We start from the raw sequence: 24,955 nt of genomic DNA, 5'->3' as shown, positions 1-24,955 counted from the left end.
CTAAGACAAGCCAATTCTTTTGCGAGACAATGCTCGACCACATGTTGCACAAAGAATGTCACCTAAGCTACAGGAACTGAACTTGGGAGAACTCTGTCATCTACCATATTCAGAAGACCGTGCACCAACTGAATATCATGTTTTCCAGGCATTAGACAACTTTTTGCAAGGAAAAAAATTCAAATCAGAAGATGCAAAAGCAGCCTCACGTGATTTCATCACCTCTTGCTATCCAGAATTCTTTGCTGCTGGCATAAATAAGCTACTGAAAAAATGGCAAAATTGTGTTGATAATTTAAGTGTATACTTTGATTAACTGCATTGCTTTTTGTTGAGATAAAGTAAAATAAACTTTCAGTTCAAAATCAGACATTTCATTCTTAATGACCTGATATATATATATATATATATATATATATATATATATATATATATATATATATATATATATGTGTGTGTATATAAATTAAAAAAATGGAACAAGAACATAACGGATGACAATGAAAACATGCGGACAGATGGATGATACAAAGACGGAGAGGAAAACCAGGGCAGAACATTCGTGGCTTTCTATTCATCAGTCAAGCTTCCAATCATCACTACAGTTTTGGCCTGTTACACTTGAGACTGTTCAAAATTGGTAGGCCCCAAAAATCTAAGCTAAGGGCATTAAATTTTTGGAAGAAAGTGGGAAAATATGTGCGACAACACGGACAAAAAAATGAGAAAACAGAGAAAATGTTACACGATTACAAATAAAAACAAGAATAACAACAGGTGTCGTTCGACTAAAAAGACAAGTTAAGTTAAGCTGGCATGTGAAGTGGAAACCTTGTGGCAATAAACATGAATCAGAGTCAGGAAACAGGAAAATAAGGTGTTGTACAAACGGCGATCAGACCAAGAAAGAAAGATCATGCTTGGCTGAGCACTGACTGCTGCTTACACAACACCATATTTTCCTGTTTCCTGACTTTCATCTATGCTTGTTGTTGCAAGGCTTTCACTTCACATGCCAGCTTAACTTAACTTGTCCTTTTAGCCAAAAGACACATGATGTTATTCTTGTTGCTTGTATTTGTAAACGTGTAACTGTAGTGATGATTGGAAGCTTGACGAATGTTCCATCCTGGTTTTCCTGTCCATCTTTGTATCATCCAGGTGTCCGTATGTTTTCATTGTCATCCGTTATGTTCTTGTTCTGTTTTTTTGATTTATATATTCATATAGCAGCATATGTGCACCTTTTGCTCACCTCATATATATATATATATATATATATATATATATATATATATATATATATATACATACATACATATAAAAGCTTAAATGGCCATGCTGGGCACCGCATTGAAGAATTTTTAGTCAAATGTATTGACCCCTTTACTTACTTATTTTTCATTCCTGGTACTTATTCTATTGGTCTCTTTTGCTGAACCGCTAAGTTTCGGGGATGTAAATACACCACCACCAGTTGTCAAGTGGTGATGGGAGACAAACAAACACACAAGCTCACTGACAAGGCTTTGGTCAGCCGAAAGTTATAGTAAAAGACACTTGCTCAAGGTGCCATGCAGTGGGACTGAACCCGGAACCATGTGGCTGGGAAACATGCTTCTTAACACACAGCCACATCTGCGCATATACATGTTTGTAAGCCTAGTACTTATTCCATCGACCTCTTTTGCTGAACAGCTAATTTACAGTGACGTAAACACACCAGCATCGGTTGTCAAGTGATGTTGGGTGTACAAACACAGACACATATACACACACATACAATGGGCTTCTTCCAATTTCCTTCTACCAAATCCACTCACAAGGCTTTAGTTGACCTGAGGCTATAGTAGAAGACACTTGCCCACAGTGCCATGCAGTGGGACTGAACCCGGAACCATGTGGTTGGTAAGCAAGCTTCTTATAACACAGCCACTCCTGCGCCCACTTTTGTTATTTACACCACCTGTCCTCGTCTGTTGTTATTTTTTGTATATTCTCCCACATATATATATATATATATATATATATATATACCAATCTAAACACACATGCACATATTATCACCATTCTGATGGCCAATGTCCACAGTGGTATGAACTGGGCCAAACAGCAAAGTTCAATTTAGTTTTTATTTGATGTTCTGCCTACCTAGGAGGAGATGTGTCTCACTACTGTATTCCATTTTGGCACAAATTCTATGGATGCTATAAAAGAATATCACTTTTTATCCTTTTTACTAAGCCCCCACTTAACAACATTTAATAATGCATGGGCTTCACCTAAATAATCACATAACTATCATGGAGACTATCCTAAAATCAAATAATCAGTTATGTTTCACTGTTCGTGTAGAACTTGTTGAGTTCTACATAGCTACGGCTTTAATTACTGTTAAAGAAGTTCATTAGTTTCATATAGGAAATTAAAAAAATTACCAATACTTTATGAAAAAGTTTATATGGGACAAAATCATGTGAATTATCTAAGTTGGGTTATATGAGTTAAAACATATTCGTTGTTTCTGCTGAGTAAATGACATTACCAAATAATTGGGTACTTTTCAGAAATATTGAGAAACTTAGGATACCAACTGTCACCAATTATCAAAGAGCAGTGTTTTTTTTTTTCAATGCCTAAATGAATATTTTTACTTCTACACTGAAGAATTTAAATGAACAAATAATTATATAAAATACTCACAGCCAGTGAATCCAGAGAGTCTATCAAGGTTAGGGAGAAACTGCAACAAAAGTAAGAAATTATACAAATAATAAAGAATTTTAAATCACATTAATATAGTTTCAAATTACAAATAAAATTTATGGAATAACATTCAGTGTTTGAAGAGCAAACTTTCTGATAGTATTAGATACTAAGAACAATAAAGCCAGTTACAATTCATTAAAACAAAGCATAGAGATACATTAAGATATTGGTTTCAAATTTTGACATAAGGCCTCGGTGAGGCCTAATGTTCGGAGGTCGTGCTTCACCACCTCCTTCCAGGTCTTCCTGGGCCTGCCTCTTCCACAGGTTCCCTCAACCGCTAGGATGTGGCACATTTTCACACAGCTATCCTCATCCATTCTCGCCACATGACCATATCAGTGTAGTCGTCTCTCTTGCACACCACAACTGATGCTTCTTAGGTTCAACTTTTTTCTCAAGATACTTACACTCTGTCGAGTATGCACACTGACATTACATATTCATCAGAGCATACTGGTTTCATTCCTTGCGAGCTTATGCATGTCCTCAGCAGTCACGGCCCATGTTTCACTGCCATGTAGCATGGCTGTTCGTACACATGCATCATACAGTCTGCCTTTACTCTGAGCGAGAGGCCCTTTGTCACCAGTAGAGGTAAGAGCTCTCTGAACTTTGCCCAGGCTATTCTTATTCTAGCAGCTACACTTTCAGTGCACCCTCCCCCACTACTAACTTGGTCACCCAGATAGCAGAAGCTATCAACTACGTCTAGTTTTTCACCCTGGAATGAGACAGAAGTTGTTTTCTGTACATTTTCAATGTTTATTGCACCTGAACATCTGCCACATACAAAAACTAAGTTCCTAGTTAACCTTCCTTTGATATTGCTGCACCTCTTATGTGTCCATAGCTTGCACTCGGTACATCTTATAGAGTTTCTACCTACGCCTTTTTTACAGATTGAGCAGGGCCATCTACCTGAAGGGGTTTGTGTTTTGTCTACCTTCCTACTTATTAGGACTTTGGTTTTAGCTAGGTTGACTCTCAGGCCCTTTGATTCTAGTCCTTGCTTTCACACCTAAAACTTCTCTTCTAGTTCTGATAGTGACTCAGCAATTAGTGCAAGGTCATCAGCACAATGTTGCTCCCAGGTGCATCCTGTCTTGAATTCTTCTGTTATCGCCTGGAGGACTATGATAAATAGGAGGGGGCTGAGGACAGAACCTTGGTGGACCCCTACCTCTACCCGGAATTCTTCACTGTACTTGTTGCCAACCCTCACCTTACTGGCAGCGTCTCTGTACATGGCTCGCACAACTCTCACTAACCATTCTTCTATTTTTAGTTTCCTCATTGACCACCAGATAAGGGATCGGGGGACCCTGTCAAAGGCTTTCTCCATGTCAACGAAAGCCAGGTACAGAGGTTTATCTTTGGCTAGGTATTTCTCCTGCAGCTGTCTTACCAGAAATTATAGCATCCCTCTGTTGGGTCAACATTCAGCAGACTCTCTTTCTCCCATTCATTCTCATTATTGAGCAATCTTTTGTAGTGGCATTTCCAAACCTCTTTCTTTGCAGCTTTATTTAGTGCAAGTGTATCATCATTCATGCGAACACATTTCTCTCCCACAACATCATGTCTTGCAACACGAAATACTTCAAGTCTTTGGTCCTCACGGCGCAGAACATTGGCAAATTTTTTCTTATCTGCTTCCCCTCTGGCTAAATAAACCTGTCGCCTAGCTTCCCTTCTGGCAGTCTGATGCAATTCCCTGCTACCACCATTCTTCCAGTCCCTCCAAGCTTGTTTCTTTTGTCTAATAGCCCTGTCAACAACATTGTTCCACCACCATGTTATTTTGGGTCGAGAGGGGACTTTGCACCATCCACAGATCTGGTCAGTGGCGTTCAGCAGGTTGTCCCGTAGAAACCTCCAGTTGTCTTCTACATCGTGTGAAGCTATATCCCCTTCAATGTCATCAAAGGCTTCGAGTAATAAGTCCCTAAATCTCTGTCCATTCACAGGATCTTTGAGCTTCCAGACCCTTCTACTCCATGCTGGTCGTCTTCTGGGCAACCACTTAGCCCTGATCCTGAAGTCACTAACTACTAGTCTATGTTGTGGGGTACAATCTTCGCCTGGAAAGGTTTTGGCATTTATAAGCAGCCATCTTTCCACTTTCCTGGCGAGGATATAGTCAATTTGGCTAGTGTGTCTGCCAGAACGGTAGGTGACTAGGTGACTGGCAGGTTTCCTGAAGTTAGTATTGCAAACCATAAGGTCATTTGCATCACAGAACTCCAGCAGCCTGGTTCCCTCCTCATTGCAGGAACCAAAACCATCGCCTCGAAGTATGCCATGGAAGCCCCCTGAATGTTTTCCAACATGACCATTGAAGTCACCAGCCACAAAGAGAAGGTCCCTGTCATTCGTCAACGAGGTAGTCTGCAAGAGGGTGTCATAAAATCGGTCTTTTTGTCCATCATGTAGCCCGGGCTGTGGGGCAAAGGCCGAAATAATGGTTTCTAACCCATGGTGAAGAACTAATCTAATCTTAAGTATTCTATCGCATACTCTGGCTACCTCGATTACCTTATCCACTCAGTTCTCAGCAAGAAGTATACCCATGCCCTCGACCCCATCTGTGTTCCCTACCCAGAAAATCTTGTACCTGTGTTCTTTGCCTGTGAGGAACCTAGCGGAACCTCCTCTCCACTTTACTTCTTGGAGGCAGCAGATATTGACACATCTCCATTCAAGCATCCCAACAATCTCACCAGATCTACCTTTCAGAGTATCGACATTGAGAGTGCCAACCCTGAGGGAGTGGGAGGTATGGGCCCGTAAGACCCTGGGGTGGGGAACAGCAGCGTCATGTACCTGAAAAGAAAGCTCGCATTTTGCAGAATTCATAAACAATCAGTAGTATTCATCTCAACCTGCGTCTACTACACTATCATATTTTGCACCATATGATCACTACCTTACATAGGAGGAGATAAATCCTAAGTAGTGGTGGGGGTGGTGTGAAGCCTTTAGAAGTGTTCATGGAAGACAGCCAGGAACTTCCGGTACTGGTGGAGAAGATAGGAACTTCCGGTACTGGTGGAGAAGATAGGAACTTCCGGTACTGGTGGAGAAGATAGGAACTTCTGGTACTGGTGGAGGGGGTGGGAAGGCGGGTGCACCACTGCCATGCCATAGTGCTGCAAAGGTATTTAAGTCAAGTAGGGAATTGGGATGCGTGCGCTAGTTTATAGTCCTGGCGAAGCAAGGGGTATTGAAAGAGGGAGAAGAGAGAGAGAGTGGGATCGAGAGAGACAGAGTAAAGCAGAGAGGGTTAGGCCAGAGCACAAGGGAGATAGAGAGAGAATTCTTTTGGGATTTCTGTCGCATAGAGATAGTAAATATTGAATGGTAGAAATATAGAATTGAGAAATAAGAGTTTTCGGTCAGCTAATCTAAGACGGAATTATAGAGATAAGTGACTGTGTGATAAAAATTAAAATTGAATAACTTGTATACAACAACAAACAAGATGAGGACAAATATCCATCAAATGTAAATAATGTACATAATTCATCATCTCTTAAATATAGAACTGTCAAATGCAGTAACTTTAAAATATTTTACACATATCTTTATTTGGAGAATTTGAGCTAGTTTGCTTTTTTGTCCTTTCTAGGTAAATCCAGCATTTCCAGGTTTTTATGTAAATTTTATTATCTACATCAGTGCATCTATAATAATTGGTATAAATGAGAATGTACAACCAAGATATAAGAGTTGTAAGTTTCTGATGATATGATCGGTTCTCTTCATGTAGGTCAGTCCATCATACCCTGAGTCTCATAATAAATTTGTATACTCAGAATACTTATTCAGCAGTTCTACACTTACTCTCAAGATACAAACAACTCTAACTTCAAACTTTCTTAAGTCTGTTGAAGAATTCTTTGGTCCCTAACTTTTATTCCCAGCTCTACTGTGTGGAACATTTTCATCAATTCCAAGAAATTTGAAACATTTGTCACTGGAGATAGAGTAGACAGATGGGCAGTGAATTAGTAGAGTTATTAAAGCATTGGATAGAAAGCTTCATAGTATCTGTTCCAACTCCCTGTACATCAAGTCCAACTCTTACTGGGATCAACTTTGCCATTTATCTTTTCAAGGTTGAGAAAAAGTACCAATCCAAGGAGATGAATTGCAGTATCTGTTTTGGCTCTTTCCATTCCGACAGCAATTCTTGCGACAAAATGGGTGCCAAACTGAATCAGCTCAAGCCAGCAACCTTTCTCTTCGATAATATCACTAACATGGAGAGAAAATGGGCCATTGCCGGTCTTCCTAAAAATACTTTACCCAGATCTTCACATACAAATGTGGATGAATGGCCAACCTTAAGCAATGCAGGCCTCTATTGATATCAATAGTCCTTCACAGGTTAACAAACTTTCCTCAATTGACTACTAAATATGAACACTTTTCCTGAGCAAACTCTATTTCTATGATTCTTGAGAAAGTTGAGATCAGTTCTTATAGTCTCTTGATGTGAACATTACCTGAATATAGTTTTAGGCCATTGACAAAAATGGTTTGGGTCACATTAGTTTTCTCTCTTCTGCAGATCCTAACATATAACCAAGGCATTTCCTCAACAGAGTTGACAACAGTTCACCTCCAGAAAATACAGCAATATACATAAACTGCCCTCCTTGAATTCCCTTTGACAGTCTACTTCTGCTTGTGACTATAATAGCTACTTCAGTTCTTAAGAGATGCTTGTGTGGACCATTTTTTCGTCAGTCTTTTAACTGCATTGACTAAAGAAGATGGAATCTTGACAAAGCACAGCAACTTTAATGCCTATAAGTCAGGGTCAGAGACAAAAAATCTGTCTTAACCATCCCGTCAATATATTTCAGTGATATTGCTTTGTTTTTTTCAGCTTAGCTTTGTTGATGATGAGCAGTTCCGCATAGCCCCATATCCCATTTTCTCTCCAATGTGCTTATCAGTCAACACACTGTGCATTTTGTATTGATCTTGGAGAAATACATTAAAGTAACCTGTGTACAATTAGTAAATAACATTTAAGCATGTTGTGGATCTGTAATTGCTTTCCATGTGTCTCCTAGTTCTCAGACAGGAGCATTGTCTGTGCAACTACCAGCTAGTCTCACACATTATGGTCAACACAATTTTCTTTTTGACAGCTTGATGAAAAATTTATTATAGACTGTGCTTCCTCTACCAGTATCAGGTTATTAGGCTTTTTCTCAAGTGCATTTATATTCAGTTGTGTCTGGGGAGAGTCATATTGTCTTAATACCTTATTATCTAACACACTCACTGGTTCGATTTCCACTCATTTATTATTTATACTTTTTCTTCAAGGTAGTTCTTACACTAGCTCCTATAGCATGTACACTCATTTTTTTTCACTCGATTGTGGTGGGCAAAGTCTAGCCACTCCAGCATTCTGTGGTGCTTTTCTTCACTGCCGAGTTGATGGTGGGTGGTCTTCCGCTTTGTGACCAGGTGGAGCAAAATCAAATTAGGTTATGTTTGTCCAAGTAGTTTTGGTCATAGTTTAGTGTTAGGAGGAAGCTTAGTTCCCTCATGTTGACTTCACTCTCACAGATAATCTCAATGCATTTTTCCACGGCAAAATCTATGTCTATAGATGGGTAGAGTGAAAACACATCCATACTACTACCCACTACACAGCTTGTGAGCTCATTAGAGTGGTTACAACTACTGATACAACTTAGGTGGAAATCCATGCTCATACAGACATCTGGGGACATTTCAATGAGTGGTTGCAACACCTGTGAGAGGAAGTAGGATAACCTATAATTGCTGGAGATATTTGCTCTGCAAACTGGCCGGGTTGGGGGTTCCATAACAGAGTTTATGGTCAATTTGTAACCCATACAGCGTAGAAACATAATTGTTGAATGCTTGGAAATTTTGTGTGCAGTCCATTTCCTGGGTTGGAGTATATTACACCACATTCCCATGTGTGCATTGAGAAGTTTTTCTACTTTTTCACATTCCTGCGGTGTGACCCCTCTCATGATACTGATATGTTGTTGCATAGCCTGGACATAGTTCTGTGAGCAATTGATAGTCTGCCAGACTTGTCCATAGGGAGGCACACTAATTCCCTGTTCCTAATTTACTGTTTCAGTTTTTGTAGGTCTTTGGCAACTGTTGTTTTCTAGTGGCTCTTTTGTAGGCGTTTGGCAACTGTATATTTTTCAGTGGCTTTGTTATATCGGTCTAAGATATGTCAGAGTCTATTTCTAGCTAAAGAAATCTTTGCCTTTGTCTCACTGTCAGTCTGTGGTGAAATACATACCCTTTTGATGAAGGGTAAGTCTGTCAGGTAGATCCTCATCATGTCATATGATTTATCATCAGGGTTACAGAAGACAGAGACTAGGGTGCTACTGGTGTTACTACTGTTGTAGTTGTTGTTATTGGTGCCAGCATTGTTGTTGCTGCTGGTGTTGTGTTCATCATCAATGTTGTTATTACTGTTGATGGTGTTGAAGGTGGTGCTGGTGGCAGTGTGGCTGGTATTGTTGTTTGTATGTGGGGTGTTGTGGTTGCCATTGTTGTTGTTATAGTTGTTTGTGTGGGGTATGTTGCAGTTATTGTCACTATTGTTGTTGTTGTTTTGGTTTCATATGTATGTTGTTGTATTGTCCTAATCTCCATCTTATTTTTAAGAATGTTTTTTCAAATGCAAACAATCAATTTTTCTGACCTTATATGTAGCAAATTTTTGTACTGTGTTGCATATTCCAGAGGTGTAATTGTTGCTGTTGATGGTGGCATTGTTTTCGATGCACTGGTGTCAAAGTCTTCTGGTAGTTTACATTCCGATATGACTATCCCATCAATTTTGTTTGGGTACCGGTGTTTATTTTTACCAGGCTGAGATTGTTGTTGTTGCTGTTTCATCCACTTGAGTTAGTTGTAAAAGTGTTTGTTACAGGCATGGTTTACTTGGCAGCATTCTTGTTGGATGAATGTCATGAATCTGTCTCTTTCATGTGGTGTAGTAGTGTTTTTCAGTTCATGCAGTAACACTTTCTTTCATTTCTGGTATATTTTCTTTGCTGCCACTATGAAAGATCGCTCAATAAAGAGAATGAATGGGAGAAAGAGAGTCTGCCAAATGTCGGCCCAACAGAGGGACCAGCTATCCGACTTGACAGTTCCATGGTAGATAAAGCAATTATGAGTATGAAGACAGGGAAAGCCCCCGGCACATCAGGAATCACTGCAGAGATGCTCAAAATATCTGGCAGTGTCAGCTATAGCCTAGTCACCCATATTGTTAACAAGGTGATACACGAATGACTGGTGTAGCAGCACCATAGTCAACTGCTACAAGGGTAAAAGTGAGGCTTTAGATACAAATTACAGAGGTATCAAGTTGTTGGATCAGGTTATGAAAGTCATGGAGAGGGTCATAGCCCAACTAATTAGGGAGAGAGTTAGTTTAGATGAGATGCAGTTTGGGTTCGTGCCAGGGAAAAGCACCACTGATTCTATATTTCTGGTAAGACAGCTGCAGGAGAAATACCTAGCCAAGGATAAACCTCTGTACCTGGCTTTCGTTGACATGGAGAAAGCCTTTGACAGGGTCCCCCAATCCCTTATCTGGTGGTCAATGAGGAAACTAGGGATAGAAGAATGGTTAGTGAGAGCTGTGCGAGCCATGTACAGAGACGCTGCCAGTAAGGTGAGGGTTGGCAATGAGTACAGTGAAGAATTCCGGGTAGAGGTAGGGGTCCACCAAGGTTCTGTCCTCAGCCCCCTCCTATTTATCATAGTCCTCCAGGCGATAACAGAGGAATTCAAGACAGGATGCCCCTGGGAGCTCCTCTATGCTGATGACCTTGCACTAATTGCTCAATTACTATCAGAACAAGACGAGAAGTTTCAGGTGTGGAAGCAGGGAATAGAATCGAACGGCCTTAGGGTCAACTTAGCTAAAACCAAAGTTCTAATAGGTACGAAGGTAGACAAAACACAGATCCCTTCAGGTAGATGGCCCTGCTCGATCTGTAGAAAAGGTGTAAGTAGAAACTCTATAAGATGTACCGAGTGCAAGCTATGGACACATAAGAGGTGCAGCAATATCAAAAGCAGGTTAACTAGGAACTTAGTTTTTGTATGTGGCAGATGTTCAGGTGCAATAAACACTGAAAATATGCAGAAAACAACTTCTGTCTCATTCCAGGGAGAAAAACTAGAGGTAGTTGATTGCTTCTGCTATCTGGGTGACAAAGTTAGTAGTGGGGGTGGGTGCACTGAAACTGTAGCTGCTAGAATAAGAATAGCCTGGGCAAAGTTCACAGAGCTCTTACTTCAGCTGGCGACAAAGGGCCTCTCGCTCAGAGGAAAAGGCAGACTGTATGGCGCATGTGTACGAACAGCCATACTACATGGCAGTAAAACATGAGCCTTGACTGCTGAGGACATGCTTAAGCTTGCAAGGAATGAAGCCAGTATGCTCCGATGGATGAGTAATGTCAGTGTGCATTCCCGACAGAGTGTAAGTATCTTGAGAGAAAAGTTGAACCTAAGACGCATCAGTTGTGGTGTGCAAGAGAGAGGATTACGCTGGTATGGACATGTGGTGAGAATGGATGAGGATAGCTGTGAAAAAGTGCCACACCCTAGTGGTTGAGGGAACCCGTGGAAGAGGCAGGTCCAGGAAGACCTGGGATGAGGTGGTGAAGCACGACCTCCGAACTTTAGGCCTCACCGAGGCAATGACTTCTGACTGAGACCTTTGGAAATATGCTGTGTGAGACCAAAATCCAAGGCCTCTGCCAGGGATGTAGCCAGCCCACTTATGGGTAACATTCCTTCTTTGGACACTAAACTCCGCTTACGAAGACCTGTTGAGGCAAGTGAAATCGAAATCGAACTAAATTTGTAGACTGGCACCTATGCCAACTTCTTCATTGAACACTAAACTCGGCTTGCAAAGACCTGTTGGGGCAAGCGAAAGCGAAATCGTTATGGCACCAGTACCAGTAAATCACTAAGAGCACCGTCCAAGGGTGATCATTGCCAGAGCACCAGCTGTCTGGCTTTCGTGCCAGTGGCACGTAAATAGCACCATTTGAGCGTGAGCGTTACCAACGTTGCCAGTACTGCTGGACTGGTTCCTGTGCAGGGATAGAAGAATGGTTAGTGAGAGCTATGCGAGCCATGTACAGAGACACTGCCAGTAAGGTGAGGGTTGGCAATGAGTACAGTGAAGAATTCCGGGTAGAGGTAGGGGTCCACCAAGGTTCAGTCCTCAGCCCCCTCCTATTTATCATAGTCCTCCAGGAGATAACAGAGGAATTCAAGACAGGATGCCCCTGGGAGCTCATCTATGCTGATGACCTTGCACTAATTGCTGAATTACTATCAGAACTAGACGATAAGTTTCAGGTGTGAAAGCAGGGACTAAAATCGAAGGGCCTTAGGGTCAACTTAACTAAAACCAAAGTTCTAATAAGTACGAAGGTAGACAAAACACAGACCCCTTCAGGTAGATGGCCCTGCTCGAAATACACCATTTCGAGCGTGGCCGTTGCCAGTACTGACTGGCCTTCGTGCCGGTGGCACATAAAAGCGCCCACTACACTCTCTGAGTGGTTGGCGTTAGGAAGGGCATCCAGCTGTAGAAACTCTGCCAAATCAGATTGGAGCTTGGTGTAGCCATCTGGTTCACCAGTCCTCAGTCAAATCGTCCAACCCATGCTAGCATGGAAAGCGGACGTTAAACGATGATGATAATGCTTTGTAACATCGTGATTTAGTTTTCTAGCTTGGTGTTCTGGGAGTCCTAGCCGCTTGAGTCAAATTAACAGATTTCATGTATAGTTTGCAGGAATTATTTTGATTTTTAGACAGCAGAACACAGAGCCTTTCAGCATCTTGCTAGCTCGGCCAGAGCTTATTCTACTTCATTTTTGTATCTGGTTTGCAAGATTCTTCATGTGAACTTGTGTTGAAGCAAATTATTTTGTCTGGGGAGAGTCATATTGTCTTAATGCCTTATTATCTAACACACTCGCCAGTTTGATTTCCACTCATTTATCATTTATATTTTTCCTTCCAAAATTTTTGTTGCTTTTGCAACCTTTTCAATGGATGTTGACTCTGTCTGTTATTGGAGCTGCGTTGTTTTTTGTCTGTTTGTGCAAATGTGTGTGCGTGTGCATATATGTATGTTTGTGTATGTATGTATTCTCCATATTCGTGTGTTTGTATGTGTGTGTACCTCTGTCTCCTTGTATGTGCATGTTCGAGTGTCTATGCGTATGGGTTTGTGTGATAATGTACGTATGTCTGTTGTGTATGAATGTGTCTCCATGTGTCTTTGTGTGCTTGTGTGTCTGTATTACCTATGTACCTATCTATTATCTATTCAATTGTTTTGCAACAACTGTGAAGAGAATTTCCCACGTATGTACATTGTTCTGATTTTATTTATAAAATTTATCATCAACAGAGAAAGAGCTGATTTTCATCTCAGAAACAAGACTCTTTCATAGAAATTTAAACATTCTGCACACATAAGTATGTATGCATGGATGTGTGGATCTACATGCTTAGACTTATGTATAACTACAAGGGTGGGCTGAAAAATTCCATAGGCAGATTATGAAGGTGTGATACAAGAGCTGTGAAATTGTGTATGCGTTAATTTCAAATCTTCTTATTAGTAACTACATTGTTTCCTTCCAGATAAACTGACATCTAACTGTTCAAAATAGATTTCAAAAGTAGTGATTTCTCTTGAAAATAGACAAAATTTGGCACTGTGGTGTTATCAAGTAACTGTAGAAAAAGGGTTTAGCCCCCAAGGACATTCATGCTGACATTAGGAGAGGATGCACAATGGTGCAAAAGAGGGCAGATGATTTTAGGAGGGGAAGGGAGAGTCTTGAAGGAGACCCAAGATCTGGATAACTGCCACCACTGAGGAAAACATTCCTCATGTTCACCACATGGTAATGGTTATGACAGGCAATTGATTATAATTCAAATAGCCAATACCATTAGCATGTCCCATGAGAGAGTCGAGAATATTTTGCACAATGAACTTCTCATGTCAAAGGTTTCTGCTTGGTGGGTGCCATCTGATCAAAAATGCACCAGGCTGATCACATTACAGGAAAATCTGACACTGTTTGAGGCAGATACAATTGGTTTCCTTGAACATTACCTAACCCAGAATGAGTGTTGGGTTCTTCATTTTGAGCCAGAGACAAAGAGATAATACAGTGGAAACGCTCCTCCTCACCTGCTCCAAAGAAAGCCAAGTTAATTTCATATGCAGGGAAGGTGATGGCCTTAGTTTTTTGGAATGCAAAAGGCATTGTGTTTATTGACTATCTTCAAAAGGACCATGCCATTAATGCAGAGTACTCTGCCAACTTGCTGAGACAATTATGAAAGGCTATCAAAACACTCAGTAAAACTGATGAAAGGGGTCTTGTTTCATCAGAGCAGCGCTCCAGCACACAAGTCCCTAGTTTCAATGGCTGCTGAGCATGACTGTGGTTTTGAACTAGTTGATCAGCCTCCCTATTCTCCTAATTTGGTCACATTTGACTATCATCTGTTTCCCTAACATAAAAGAAAAACACTTGGCTGGGAAAAAGTATTGCAGTGATGACAACATTATATCTATTGTTGACCAACAGAATGAAAACTTCTTCACCAATGGTGATCCAAGCACTGCAACACCGATGGAGGAAGTGTGTGAACCACAAGGGTTGCAAAATAAACCTCATTTGGTCACATTCCATGAGAGTATCTTGGTCAGCCTATGAACTTTTCAGCTGATCTTCATACATATGTTTGAATGTCTATACATGCGTATATGCATCTATAATAAGCTAAACTTCTGAAATGCTTTACATATTTTCACAGCTCTGACTTGTAACTGTAGTTTTGTGTAGTACTCAGGCAGCCAGTTACATAGCCAAAACATGCAATAATCACAGCTATAAATCTAAAACTATAGTCCAAAGGCAGCATTTGTATCCAGAGAATTTGTTTCAGTATGGATATTTTCTTTTTAATGTATTAATAGGCCAACTAATTTTTACTGTTTCGTACACTTTCTTTACTGTTCCAGGTGATTATGTTTGATCTTTTATGCCCACATAAAACTATGATTCTGACAAGAGCATATCACCAGTATTCATACACATACCCTTTACATTACCGTAACTTATATTTCAATCTTCACAACTATCCTTTCTATTGCTTGCATTGTATTGTGCTTTAGCCCCTATATCTAGGGCGGGCAGCCCCTGGCATGTGTGCCAAACATAGCACGCCAATAACTTGTTTCTGGCACACGAAACTCTCTCTCTAGTAACCCTCCATTTAACGACTTTCTGTCAATAGTATATTACAGATCCGATCTATATATTTGTGGAAACTACATTTTATTTTCCAGGCTGAAATTTGAAACTGAATCTAAGGATTCTCGCTCACTCGATCTACCGCTATTGGCTGACCAGGCATGAAAAATTTCGTTGTCCTGTCAAACAGACAAAATAGAAAAACAACATAACACGACCAAATGACAAATGCACACACAGACAAAATATGCCTTGTACGTTACATCAACATTCTCTTTCTCCCATTTTTACCTGGCCGATGAAACTGTAACAAATGGGAAAACTGCATTCCTATTCTTTTTCATTTGTTTTCCTTCAATGCCACTGATTCATCACATTTTGCTATACATCCTGCTACATTTGGTGAACCTGACATGATATGGCATGTCACTTCAGCTGCCACAATCGGTGACCCTCAGCTGCTACATATTAAACGTAAGTTGAAAAATAAACTTACCTTTATGTAGTTTTTCTCAGATTTCCTATCATGCTATTTGTTATGACTTATGAATACAGTAGATATACTTGTACAGCATGTATACAATAATATCTTAACTTTTTCTAATAAATAAGCCAGTACTGTATTGTAGTTTTTGTTAAACAGATCATTTGATGTCTGTCGATGTTCAAGTGACTAAATTGCATTTAGAGGACTACAGGTCAATGCTTCTAAATTCAGTTCACATGCAAGTCTGGGTTAGTTGATTGTGGTAATGTTTTCATTGTAGTTGTTGTGTGTACATTGTGCATATAGAGTACATGTATTGCATACATACAAGATTGTGCATACCCCAGACTGTTATTTCGAGCTTGAACTGTTGCACATGTCATCGCTTCTTGAAATGATTTACTGTAAGCGTCAAATTATTCACGGCCATAAAATTTCAATTTGTTACAGACTTTGTCTTTTCTTTACTGATCTTTGTGCTGTGCCCTTCCTACCATTTTGTGGGGATAGCAAACTATTTTCTTTAATTAAAATACTAATAAAAAGTAAAGTGGTTTGTTCTACATTTCTCTTTCCTCCTTTTTCATATATATCATTATCTCGTGTATTTTTTTTTTCTGCCCTTTATACATTGTGCAGAATGTCAGGACCACTAGCTAAGAAACGATGTCATTCATCTGAAGAGGTTATTTGAGAATTTCAAAAATACTGGTCTGAAAAGTTTGTTATGATTAAGAGAGACAATAAAGCATTATGTATTTTCTGTTCCGAAACTGTTGTTTGTAGAACTTCTGTAAAAAGCATTTTGAAAGTGTTCATAAGAACTTACGCAATAAAACTGAAGAAAACAAAGAGAATTAATTTTTCATGAACTCAGCAAAACAAAAAAAACAGGCTGATACTTTTATAAGCTTTATCTCAGGCAAGCCCAGTTTCAACTTAGTTGTTACTAGTTTTGAGGTTTCAAAAATTATTGCCCAACATGGAAAGCCACTCAGTGATGAGGAGTATATTAAAGAAGCTTGGCTAGAGTGTGCACCTTTCCTTTTTGACAATTTTTCAGAAAAGGAAAAGATTATTCAATGCATTAAAAAATTGTCTGTAAGTAGGAAAACAGTTAAGGATAGAATATTTAAGATGGAGATTTTTTCTATTTGTATTGATGAAAGTACAGACATTACATCGTCAGCTAGGTTAGTCATTTTTTCTTGATTTTGTAAAGGTGACGAAATATGTGAACTGGGCTGAAATATGTAAAGCAGCTGTGAATGAATTCTCTTCTCAACATATTGACATTTCAAAAGTAGTATCCCTCACAACAGATGGTGCCCCCAGCATGACTGGTGAGAAGGCAGGATTTGTAAATCTGTTTGCAAAAGAAGTTGGTCATACACTGATAGGTTTTCATTGCATCATACATGAGGAGATTTTATGTGCAAAAGCTGGCCTAAAGGAACTTCAAGAAGTGATGTAGACTGTTACCAAGGTTGTTAATTACATTTCTGCTCGGGTTTTAAATAAAAGACAATTTTAAGTTTAATGAATGAGGTAGAATCTGTGTACAGAGGACTGAAAATGTACAAAAATGCTCGATGGCTTAACCGTGGTTTGGTTCTGAAATGATTTGTTGAATGCTTAAATGAGATAAAACTCTTTTTGAATGACCAACATGTTTCTCATCAAGAATTGTCTGACATCATGTGGGTTTATAAACTGGTGTTTCTTTGCAGATTTTTGTGAACATTTGAATGACTTGAATGTTAAATTACAAGGCTCTGGTAAGGCACTTGATGTTATGTTTGGTTACATAAAGGCTTTTAAAATGAAGCTAGAAGTTTTTAAGAAGGATGTGGACAATGAGAGATTTAGATACTTCCCAAACCTAAAGAGGTACATCAATGATCTCTCAAAAGATGACAGAACAGAGCGCCAATGTCTTCAAAAGTTGTTTGTAAACATTATCAAGTCAACTGTTGAACAGTTTTCCACAAGGCTTGCTAAATTCAGGGAACTGGAATCAAACTGGAAGAACTAAACTTACAAATGTTTTCATGGATAGACATGATTGATTTTGAAATGCAGTTGATTGAACTTCAAGGTAGCTCAATTTGGAAGTAAAAATTTATTGACCTTAGAGTTGACTTAGAAAATATTGAAAAAAAGTGATTAGATATAGGAGTACCAGAGAGGAGTGCAGAAAACAAGTTATTAAGGATTTGGAATGCCATTCCAGAAAATTCCAGTTGAAAAACTTTGCAACAGCACTAATATCCATGTTTTCATCAACATATGCCTGTGAATCCTTGTTCTGAGTGATGAACTTTGTTAAGTCTTGTAATAGGAGTAACCTGACGGATGAAACTAATAGTGCCTGCATATCTTTGAAGGTTACAAAATATAAACCCGATACAAAATCTCTGTCATCAGTGATGCAGCAGCAGAAGTTCCACTGATAATACTGCATATACATGTATATCGAAAGGAGTCAGCAAGTTTTCTATCAAACTAATATTTCTTTTGAAAGTTGCAAAGGTTGTCTGCTAGTTTTCTGCCGGACTGATATTTTATCTAATGTCTTCGTTGAAAGTGGCAAAGATTCACTGTTTTTTGATTGAAGGTGAATAAATATATTTTCCATTATTATATACTGTGTTTAACTACTCTGGTGATTTTTTTTATCATTTATTAAAAAAGTTCTTAACATACACTTCCTTAAGAAATATCAAGTAGCCTCATAGGCAATTTTTCATTTTGACTTGAAGGCATTCCGTAAATTTTTTATTTATTTTGCTGGGTGGAAATTGACATTTTCTTTCAAGGCAGCATAAAGTGAAAGAAAGGAAATGAACAGGGACAGAAAGTGTGTGTTGTATGTGTGAAAGAGAGAGAGAGAGGTGAAGGAGTGACAGCGTACATTTTAAAATTTATTTTTCTTGCATTTTTTGAGTGAGTGATTGACTGAGAGAGAGAGAGGGGGAGAGAGAGAGAAAGAGAGAGAGAAGGTATGTGTTGCTGTGTGTGACACAGAGAGAGTGTAAATTTTATTTATTTATTTACTTTTTCTCGCATCTTTTTTTAGTGTGTGATTGACAGAGAGAGAGAGAGGTGTTGTCAGAGAGAGAGAAAATGTCTTGCTGTGTGTGTGTGTGTGTGTGTGTGTGTGTGTGTGAAAAAGAGGGAGAGAGTGACAGTAAAAAAATTTTTGAAAGAAAAACTAAAGAAATAAAATTTATACTATCACTTACTCTCTCTCTCTCTCTCTGACACACACAGAGCAAGACACCTTCTCTCTCTCTCACTAAAAAAGATGCATGAAAAAGTAAATAAATAAAATTTACACTATCTCTCTCATGCACACACAACAACACACCTCTCTCTCAGTAAATCACTCACACACTCAAAAAAGATGAGAAAATTTTTTTTAAATGTATGCTCTCTCTCCCTCACACACCCACACACACATGCACTTTCTGTCTCACACCCCTCATCAACACATACATACATTCATGTCTATTTCCCCTCTCTTTCATTTTATGCTGCCTTCAAAGAAAATGTCAATTTCCACCTACAAAAATAAATAACATTTTTTTATGGAATTTACTGAATGTTGTACCTTAACAGCTGATTGATTTTTGACATATGTTCTCAAAAAAATTTAGTTGGCACATGTGAAAGAATTTTGTATCAGAGATTTTTGGCAGTTTTGGCACGCACTCTCAAAAAGTTGCCTACCCCTGCCCTATATCATGATTCATAGAAAGATAGCATTATGATATTTTGTACATCAATGAGACACATTTAGCATACATCCATAAAGCCTGCATTGCCCTTCACATCTAATTGTTCTACCTCATCTGTTCTTGTATGCATGCATGCATACATACGTGTCTGTATGTATGAATATGTAAGATTCATACCATGCTGCATAGGGTTTGCGTATATAGACATATATGATGTATGTATATATAAATATATGAGGTTAATACTGTGTATATGTATATATATGGACATATGACTACTTTCATACCCTTCTTACCCCACTCTTTACTGGCCCTATGTTAAGGGTACACATGTCTGTGGAGTGCTTAGCTACTTGCACGTTAATTTCACGAGCAAGCTGTTCCGTTGATCATATCAGCTAGGACACTTGTTGTCGTAACCAATGGAGTACTACTACTCCTCTTATTAAAGGTGATGCCTTAGATAGAAACAACTACAGAGGTATCAAGCTGTTGAATCAGGTCATGAAAATTACAGAGAGAGTTACAGCTCAATTGATTAGGAATAGAGTTAAACTAGACGAGATGCAGATTGGTTTTGTTCCTGGGAAAGTACTACAGATGCTATCTTCCTAGTGAGACAACTGCAAGAAAAGTATTTGGTCATAAGTAAACCATTGTACTTAGCCTTCATTGACCTGGAGAAAGCTTTCAACAGGGTTCCCTGCTCTCTTAATTGGTGGTCTCTAAGGAAGCTAGGAGTAGAAGAGTGGCTCATTAGAACCATACAAGCCATGTACAGCAATGCTGTCAGTAAGGTGAGAGTCGGCCTTGAATACAGTGATGAATTTAGCATACAAGTTGGAGTTCACTAGTGATCAGTGCTTAGTCCATTCTTATTTATCCCAGTTCTCCAGGCCATAACAGAGAAATTCAAAATTGGAATCCCATGGGAAATGTTATATGCTGATGACCTTGCTCTTATTGCAGAATCTGAAGCAGAATTGGAGAAATTCTCAATTTGGAAGTAAAAGCTGGAATCAAAATGCCTTAGCCTTAAAGTTAACCTAGCAAAGACTAAAGCTGTTGTTAGCAAGAAAGCAAATAAGATTCTCTTTCTTCAGGAAAATGACCATGTTCAATATGTAGGAAAGGAGTGGGAAGTAATTCCATTTGCTACATCAAGTATAAGCTGCAGATACATAAGAGATGCAGTGGAATCAAAGGTAGATTAACAGATAAGGTCACTTTCATGTGTGGCAGATGTACAGGAACAATAAGTACTAAGAGCACATGGAACTTGGACTCAATTAAATGCCCAGGTGGCTCTCTTGACATAGTAGATAGTTTCTGCTACTTCGGTGACAAAATTAGTAATGGTGGTGGATGTTCTGAAAGTATTGTTTGTAGACTAAGAATAGGATGGAGGAAGTTCAGAGAGCTACTGCCTCTGTTGGCAACAAAAGGATTCTCTCTTAGAGTGAAAGGTAGATTGTATGACGCTTGTGTGAGAATGGCCATACTCATGGTAGTCAGACATGGGCTCTGAATGCAGAGGACATGCATTGACTGGAGAGGAATGAAGGTAATATGCTCCATTGGATTTGCAACATCAGTGTGCATGACCAACAAAGTGCAACTGTGTTGAAAGAAAAGTTAAGCATAAAAGGGATTAAATGTTGCTTGCAAGAGAGGAGAATGCATTGGTTTGGACATGTGATGCATATGAGTAAAGACAGCTCTATACAGAAGTGTCAATCACTGAAAGTGAATGGTACTGGTGGAAGAGGGAGACCCAGGAAGACATGGAATGAAGTGGTGAGGACTGATCTTAGGATGTTAGGGCTCATAGAGGAAATGACAATAGATTGAGATGTTTGGCAATATGAGATTCTAAAGAAGTCCCACCTATGTCAGTGAAACTGAGTTCTAGAAGCACTGTGTTCCACCCACATGTAAGATCAACTTTTCACACACTCTACCCCAAGAAACCGAACTACATCTCCTCTTCTAAACTGTATCGTTCTCTTCTTCCCATTTCTTCTTCATAAACAATGATTGTCTTCCAATCCCCTTTCCTCCCCTCACTGCCCTGCTCACTGTATTGCTGCTTTCCCCCTACCCTATCTTTATACCCAGATTTTTACCAGTCACTGCAATTCCCACTCTTTACTTGTGCCTTCTTGGCAATACCTGACCATGTATATTATGACCTCCATACCTCTCCTCCTTACTTTACCATCACATCTATGCTCTGATCTATGTTACTTGCGAATATGCACTGGCACATCATCTCCTGTTCTCTCTTGCACTTTTACTGTTACTCACTCTCTCTCTCCCTTTCCATTGCTCTTCCCTCTGGCTGGGTAGCCATGTATGCCATCTACAGCAGCACACCTGTTTCTGCCCTCATTCTTGATCACTCTCTCTCTCTCCTTCTCTTGCTTTCCCTCTGACGAGGTAACCAAGTATCTCTTTTACATCAGCACACCTGTTTCTGTCCTCTTTCTTGTCCTCTGTCTCTGGGTAACCATGTACCACCTCAATAGCAAGACACCTGTTTCTGCCTCTCTGTCTCACTCTAGCCTTTCATCCTTTAACACAAGTTCCCTCCTCAAATGCCCCTGTCCCTCTCAAAATCCCTTGTCTTGTGAGTTACTTAGTGACCCTGCCAGTACTGGTGCCACTTAAAAAGCATCCAGTTCACACTATAAAGTGGTTGGCATTTGGATGGGCATCCAGCTGTAAAAATCATGCCAAAACTAACCTCACTTGTGCTAGTGCAACATAAAAAAGCACTGAGTCCACTCTACAGAGTGGTTGGTGTTAGGAAGGGCATCCAACCATAAAAAAAACTCTGCCAAAACAGACACAGCAGCCTAAAATAGTCTTCTACCTGGTCAGTTCCTGTCCATCATCCTACCCATGTAAGCATGGAAGACAGATGTTAAATGATGATGATAATGTTAGATCCATCACAGGACATATTTTCATTTATCTTTTGAGCTCTAGTTCATTTCTTATCAGATACAAGAAAATTAAATCATTTAATATAGATTTGTTAGTCTGGCTTCCTTCACTTTACAATCGGGTAGGAATACTTACCTTGGTCAAACTTAATATCTATACAGAATCAAGTCAATCTTTTCTTCATCGTTTATATTTTTGACATATACTTTGAAGATATTCTCAAAAAGACATGTGTAAGGCAGAACTGACTCCTTGACATATTTCCATGCAATACCTTATTCTCTCAATGATAATTCCTGATGGTAGATCAGGACGAATCCTGGTTTTCTGACTTTGTGGTCTCTGGAATTCTAGGATTTACAAGAGGTGAACAGGACTGAAAGCATTTTACTTTTTCTCTACTTCAACAAGATTGTAACCAAATGCCTCCTATGCTATTGTACTTTTGAAATCATTGTTTTGTTTATTAGAAGTTGCTTAGCTCATCCCTAAGCTCTTTTTTTCCCAGTTGCTTATTTGATTGTGATGATATTGCTACCGTGTGTGTGTGTGTTAATCTATGATTACAAATCCTTAACTGAAAGATCTTACAGAGTCAGATCATGCCTGGGTTACCATACTCCCTCACTGAAAGGCACATTTGGCCCAGACATGGCTGGTTGCAATAAAAGCTTTTGGTTTGCAATCTTAATTATCCCACAATGCATACAAACTTACATGTAAATAAATAAATGCCTTCAAAGCCATACAGTAGCAGAGTAAAGAAAATGCAGAATAATATTGGTAATTGATGCCTCTACTAATAAAGAAAAAGGATTTCATCCTGTATGAAAAAGCAGGCTCTAGCATATTTTGCAACTGAGAGGCATCAGTTCATCAGCAGGATAGTCATCTTTCTATAAATAAGAAATAAGAAATTAAATGTTAATTTGCATGAGCAGACCAAATCAACCAATTGTCTTTCTTCTATACAACCTGGTTCTCTGAAATTACTAATATTACTTCCTTCAGTTTCCTCTTCTAGAGGTACTACCCATTGGGAATAAATGACATTTTTTGACCCAGCACTCATCCAATTAAATTAAGAATCCAAACCACTGCAATCATTTCTTCAGTACACTTCAGTTGATACCTTTAATGTCTGGTCACTCTCAAACCATTTATATTTAGTTTCTTCACATTGCACGATACTTCAAAGCAAGGGATTCTATTAAAAGCCTACTGAAAATCAATAAATACAAAGTATGGCTTGCTTCACAAGAAATATGGCATTTGTAGTTTTGGTGCAAAATGAAACTAACTTTATACTAAACTGACTTTGCTGAAACACTTTCAGCTTCTTTCAAAACATGTTTCATTAAATTGAGGGCTCTCTCTCCATCTATCAGCTACTATTATATCATTGGGGAAAATATCCACCTGCATTGTCTGATTAACTATGTGTACCTGTTTTTCTTTATGAAATAAGCTACACAAAACATGTTTTTGAATTACATGTATTTACTTTATATACATATATGAGATGAAGACTTTTTTTTAACATTTACTATCTATGTTCCATGCGGGCATGGGTTGGAGAGTTATTAATGCAGAAAGTTGGTATCTCAGCTACTAGCAGTTGAGATCTGCATAATCTAGACAGCGTTTTTAGATTTCATTATTTTCTTTAACCCGGGTAACACTGGGTATTTCTGCTAGTGATGTTAATAAATTTGACATCCAAAATCAACAATGTTTTATCCTAAAAGGAGTTGCAAATAATTCATTAGGCATTTTTATCCATGTATTTTATGAAGAGGTTTCACTATCATGAAATTAACATTTTTTTCTCATGTTCTTGAACCAGAACTTCTCTTAAAAGTATTTAAATAATCATTTTATACACCTTCAGAGAGATTTCACTTTTAACTTTAAAGCTGTTAATATACAGAAAATTTTTTTTTTTAATATCTGAGAATAAAAGAGATATCATTTTAAAGTTAAATAAATAAATAAAAAAACTGCCTTACTTGCCCATGCATTCATCTATATCTCCTCGTGATTTTTCTTGACCTCGATAGCGCTCTTTGCAACTGAGAGGCATCAGTTCATCAGCAGGATAGGCATGTTTCTAAAGAATAAGAAATTAAAAACTGAAGTCAATAATTTGCATGAGTAGAGAAAGTCAGCTACAAAGTATATTACTAATTCATTAAACCACTGCAATCATCTCTTCAGCACACTTGAGTTGATGCTTTTGATATCTAGACATCTCAAATCATTCAGACTTAATTACTTTATTTTGCGCACTGAGAGTGAATGTGTGCTCTTCTTCGCTGTCATACCTCACAAATGAACCCGTTTTGAAAAGAATAATGACTAGCAATGTCAAGTGCTAAAGACAGTGGATAGAGAAAGGAGAAATAACAGCACTCCAGGCTAAAGGTCTTCACCCACATAAGATGTTGTTATCTGTTTGGGGGGATATGAAAGGTTTAGTCCACTTGAACATTTAAACTCCATTTGGCTTGCACGGTTTTCTCACGCACAGCATTTGACAGAGTATCAACAGCTGGATGCCCTTCCTAAACGCCAACTACTCAGAGTGTAGTGGGTGCTTTTACATGCCATCGGCATGAAGGCCAGTCAGGCGATGCTGGGCACAGGTGCCATCACAATTT

At 38.9% G+C, this 24,955-nt stretch overlaps 1 protein-coding gene across 2 annotated transcripts in view; it reads right to left on the bottom strand.

Moving 5' to 3' along the window:
* Nucleotides 1–24,955, bottom strand: part of LOC106874050 (ER degradation-enhancing alpha-mannosidase-like protein 3) — a 465,143-nt gene that overhangs the window by 393,161 nt on the left and 47,027 nt on the right. For both annotated transcript variants that reach the window (XM_089356169.1, XM_089356161.1), the window contains exons 3-4: nt 24,305–24,405; nt 2,704–2,743 (exon numbers count right to left, since the gene is read on the bottom strand). In XM_089356169.1, coding sequence (XP_089212295.1) covers nt 2,704–2,743; nt 24,305–24,405 — 141 coding nt within the window. The remainder of the gene's footprint in view (nt 1–2,703; nt 2,744–24,304; nt 24,406–24,955) is intronic.

The sequence above is a fragment of the Octopus bimaculoides genome, chromosome 1, assembly GCF_046866305.1.
Source record: "Octopus bimaculoides isolate indiv1 chromosome 1, ASM4686630v1, whole genome shotgun sequence".
NCBI classification, from domain to species: Eukaryota; Metazoa; Mollusca; class Cephalopoda; order Octopoda; family Octopodidae; genus Octopus; species Octopus bimaculoides.
This window is presented reverse-complemented; position numbering and strand designations above follow the sequence as displayed.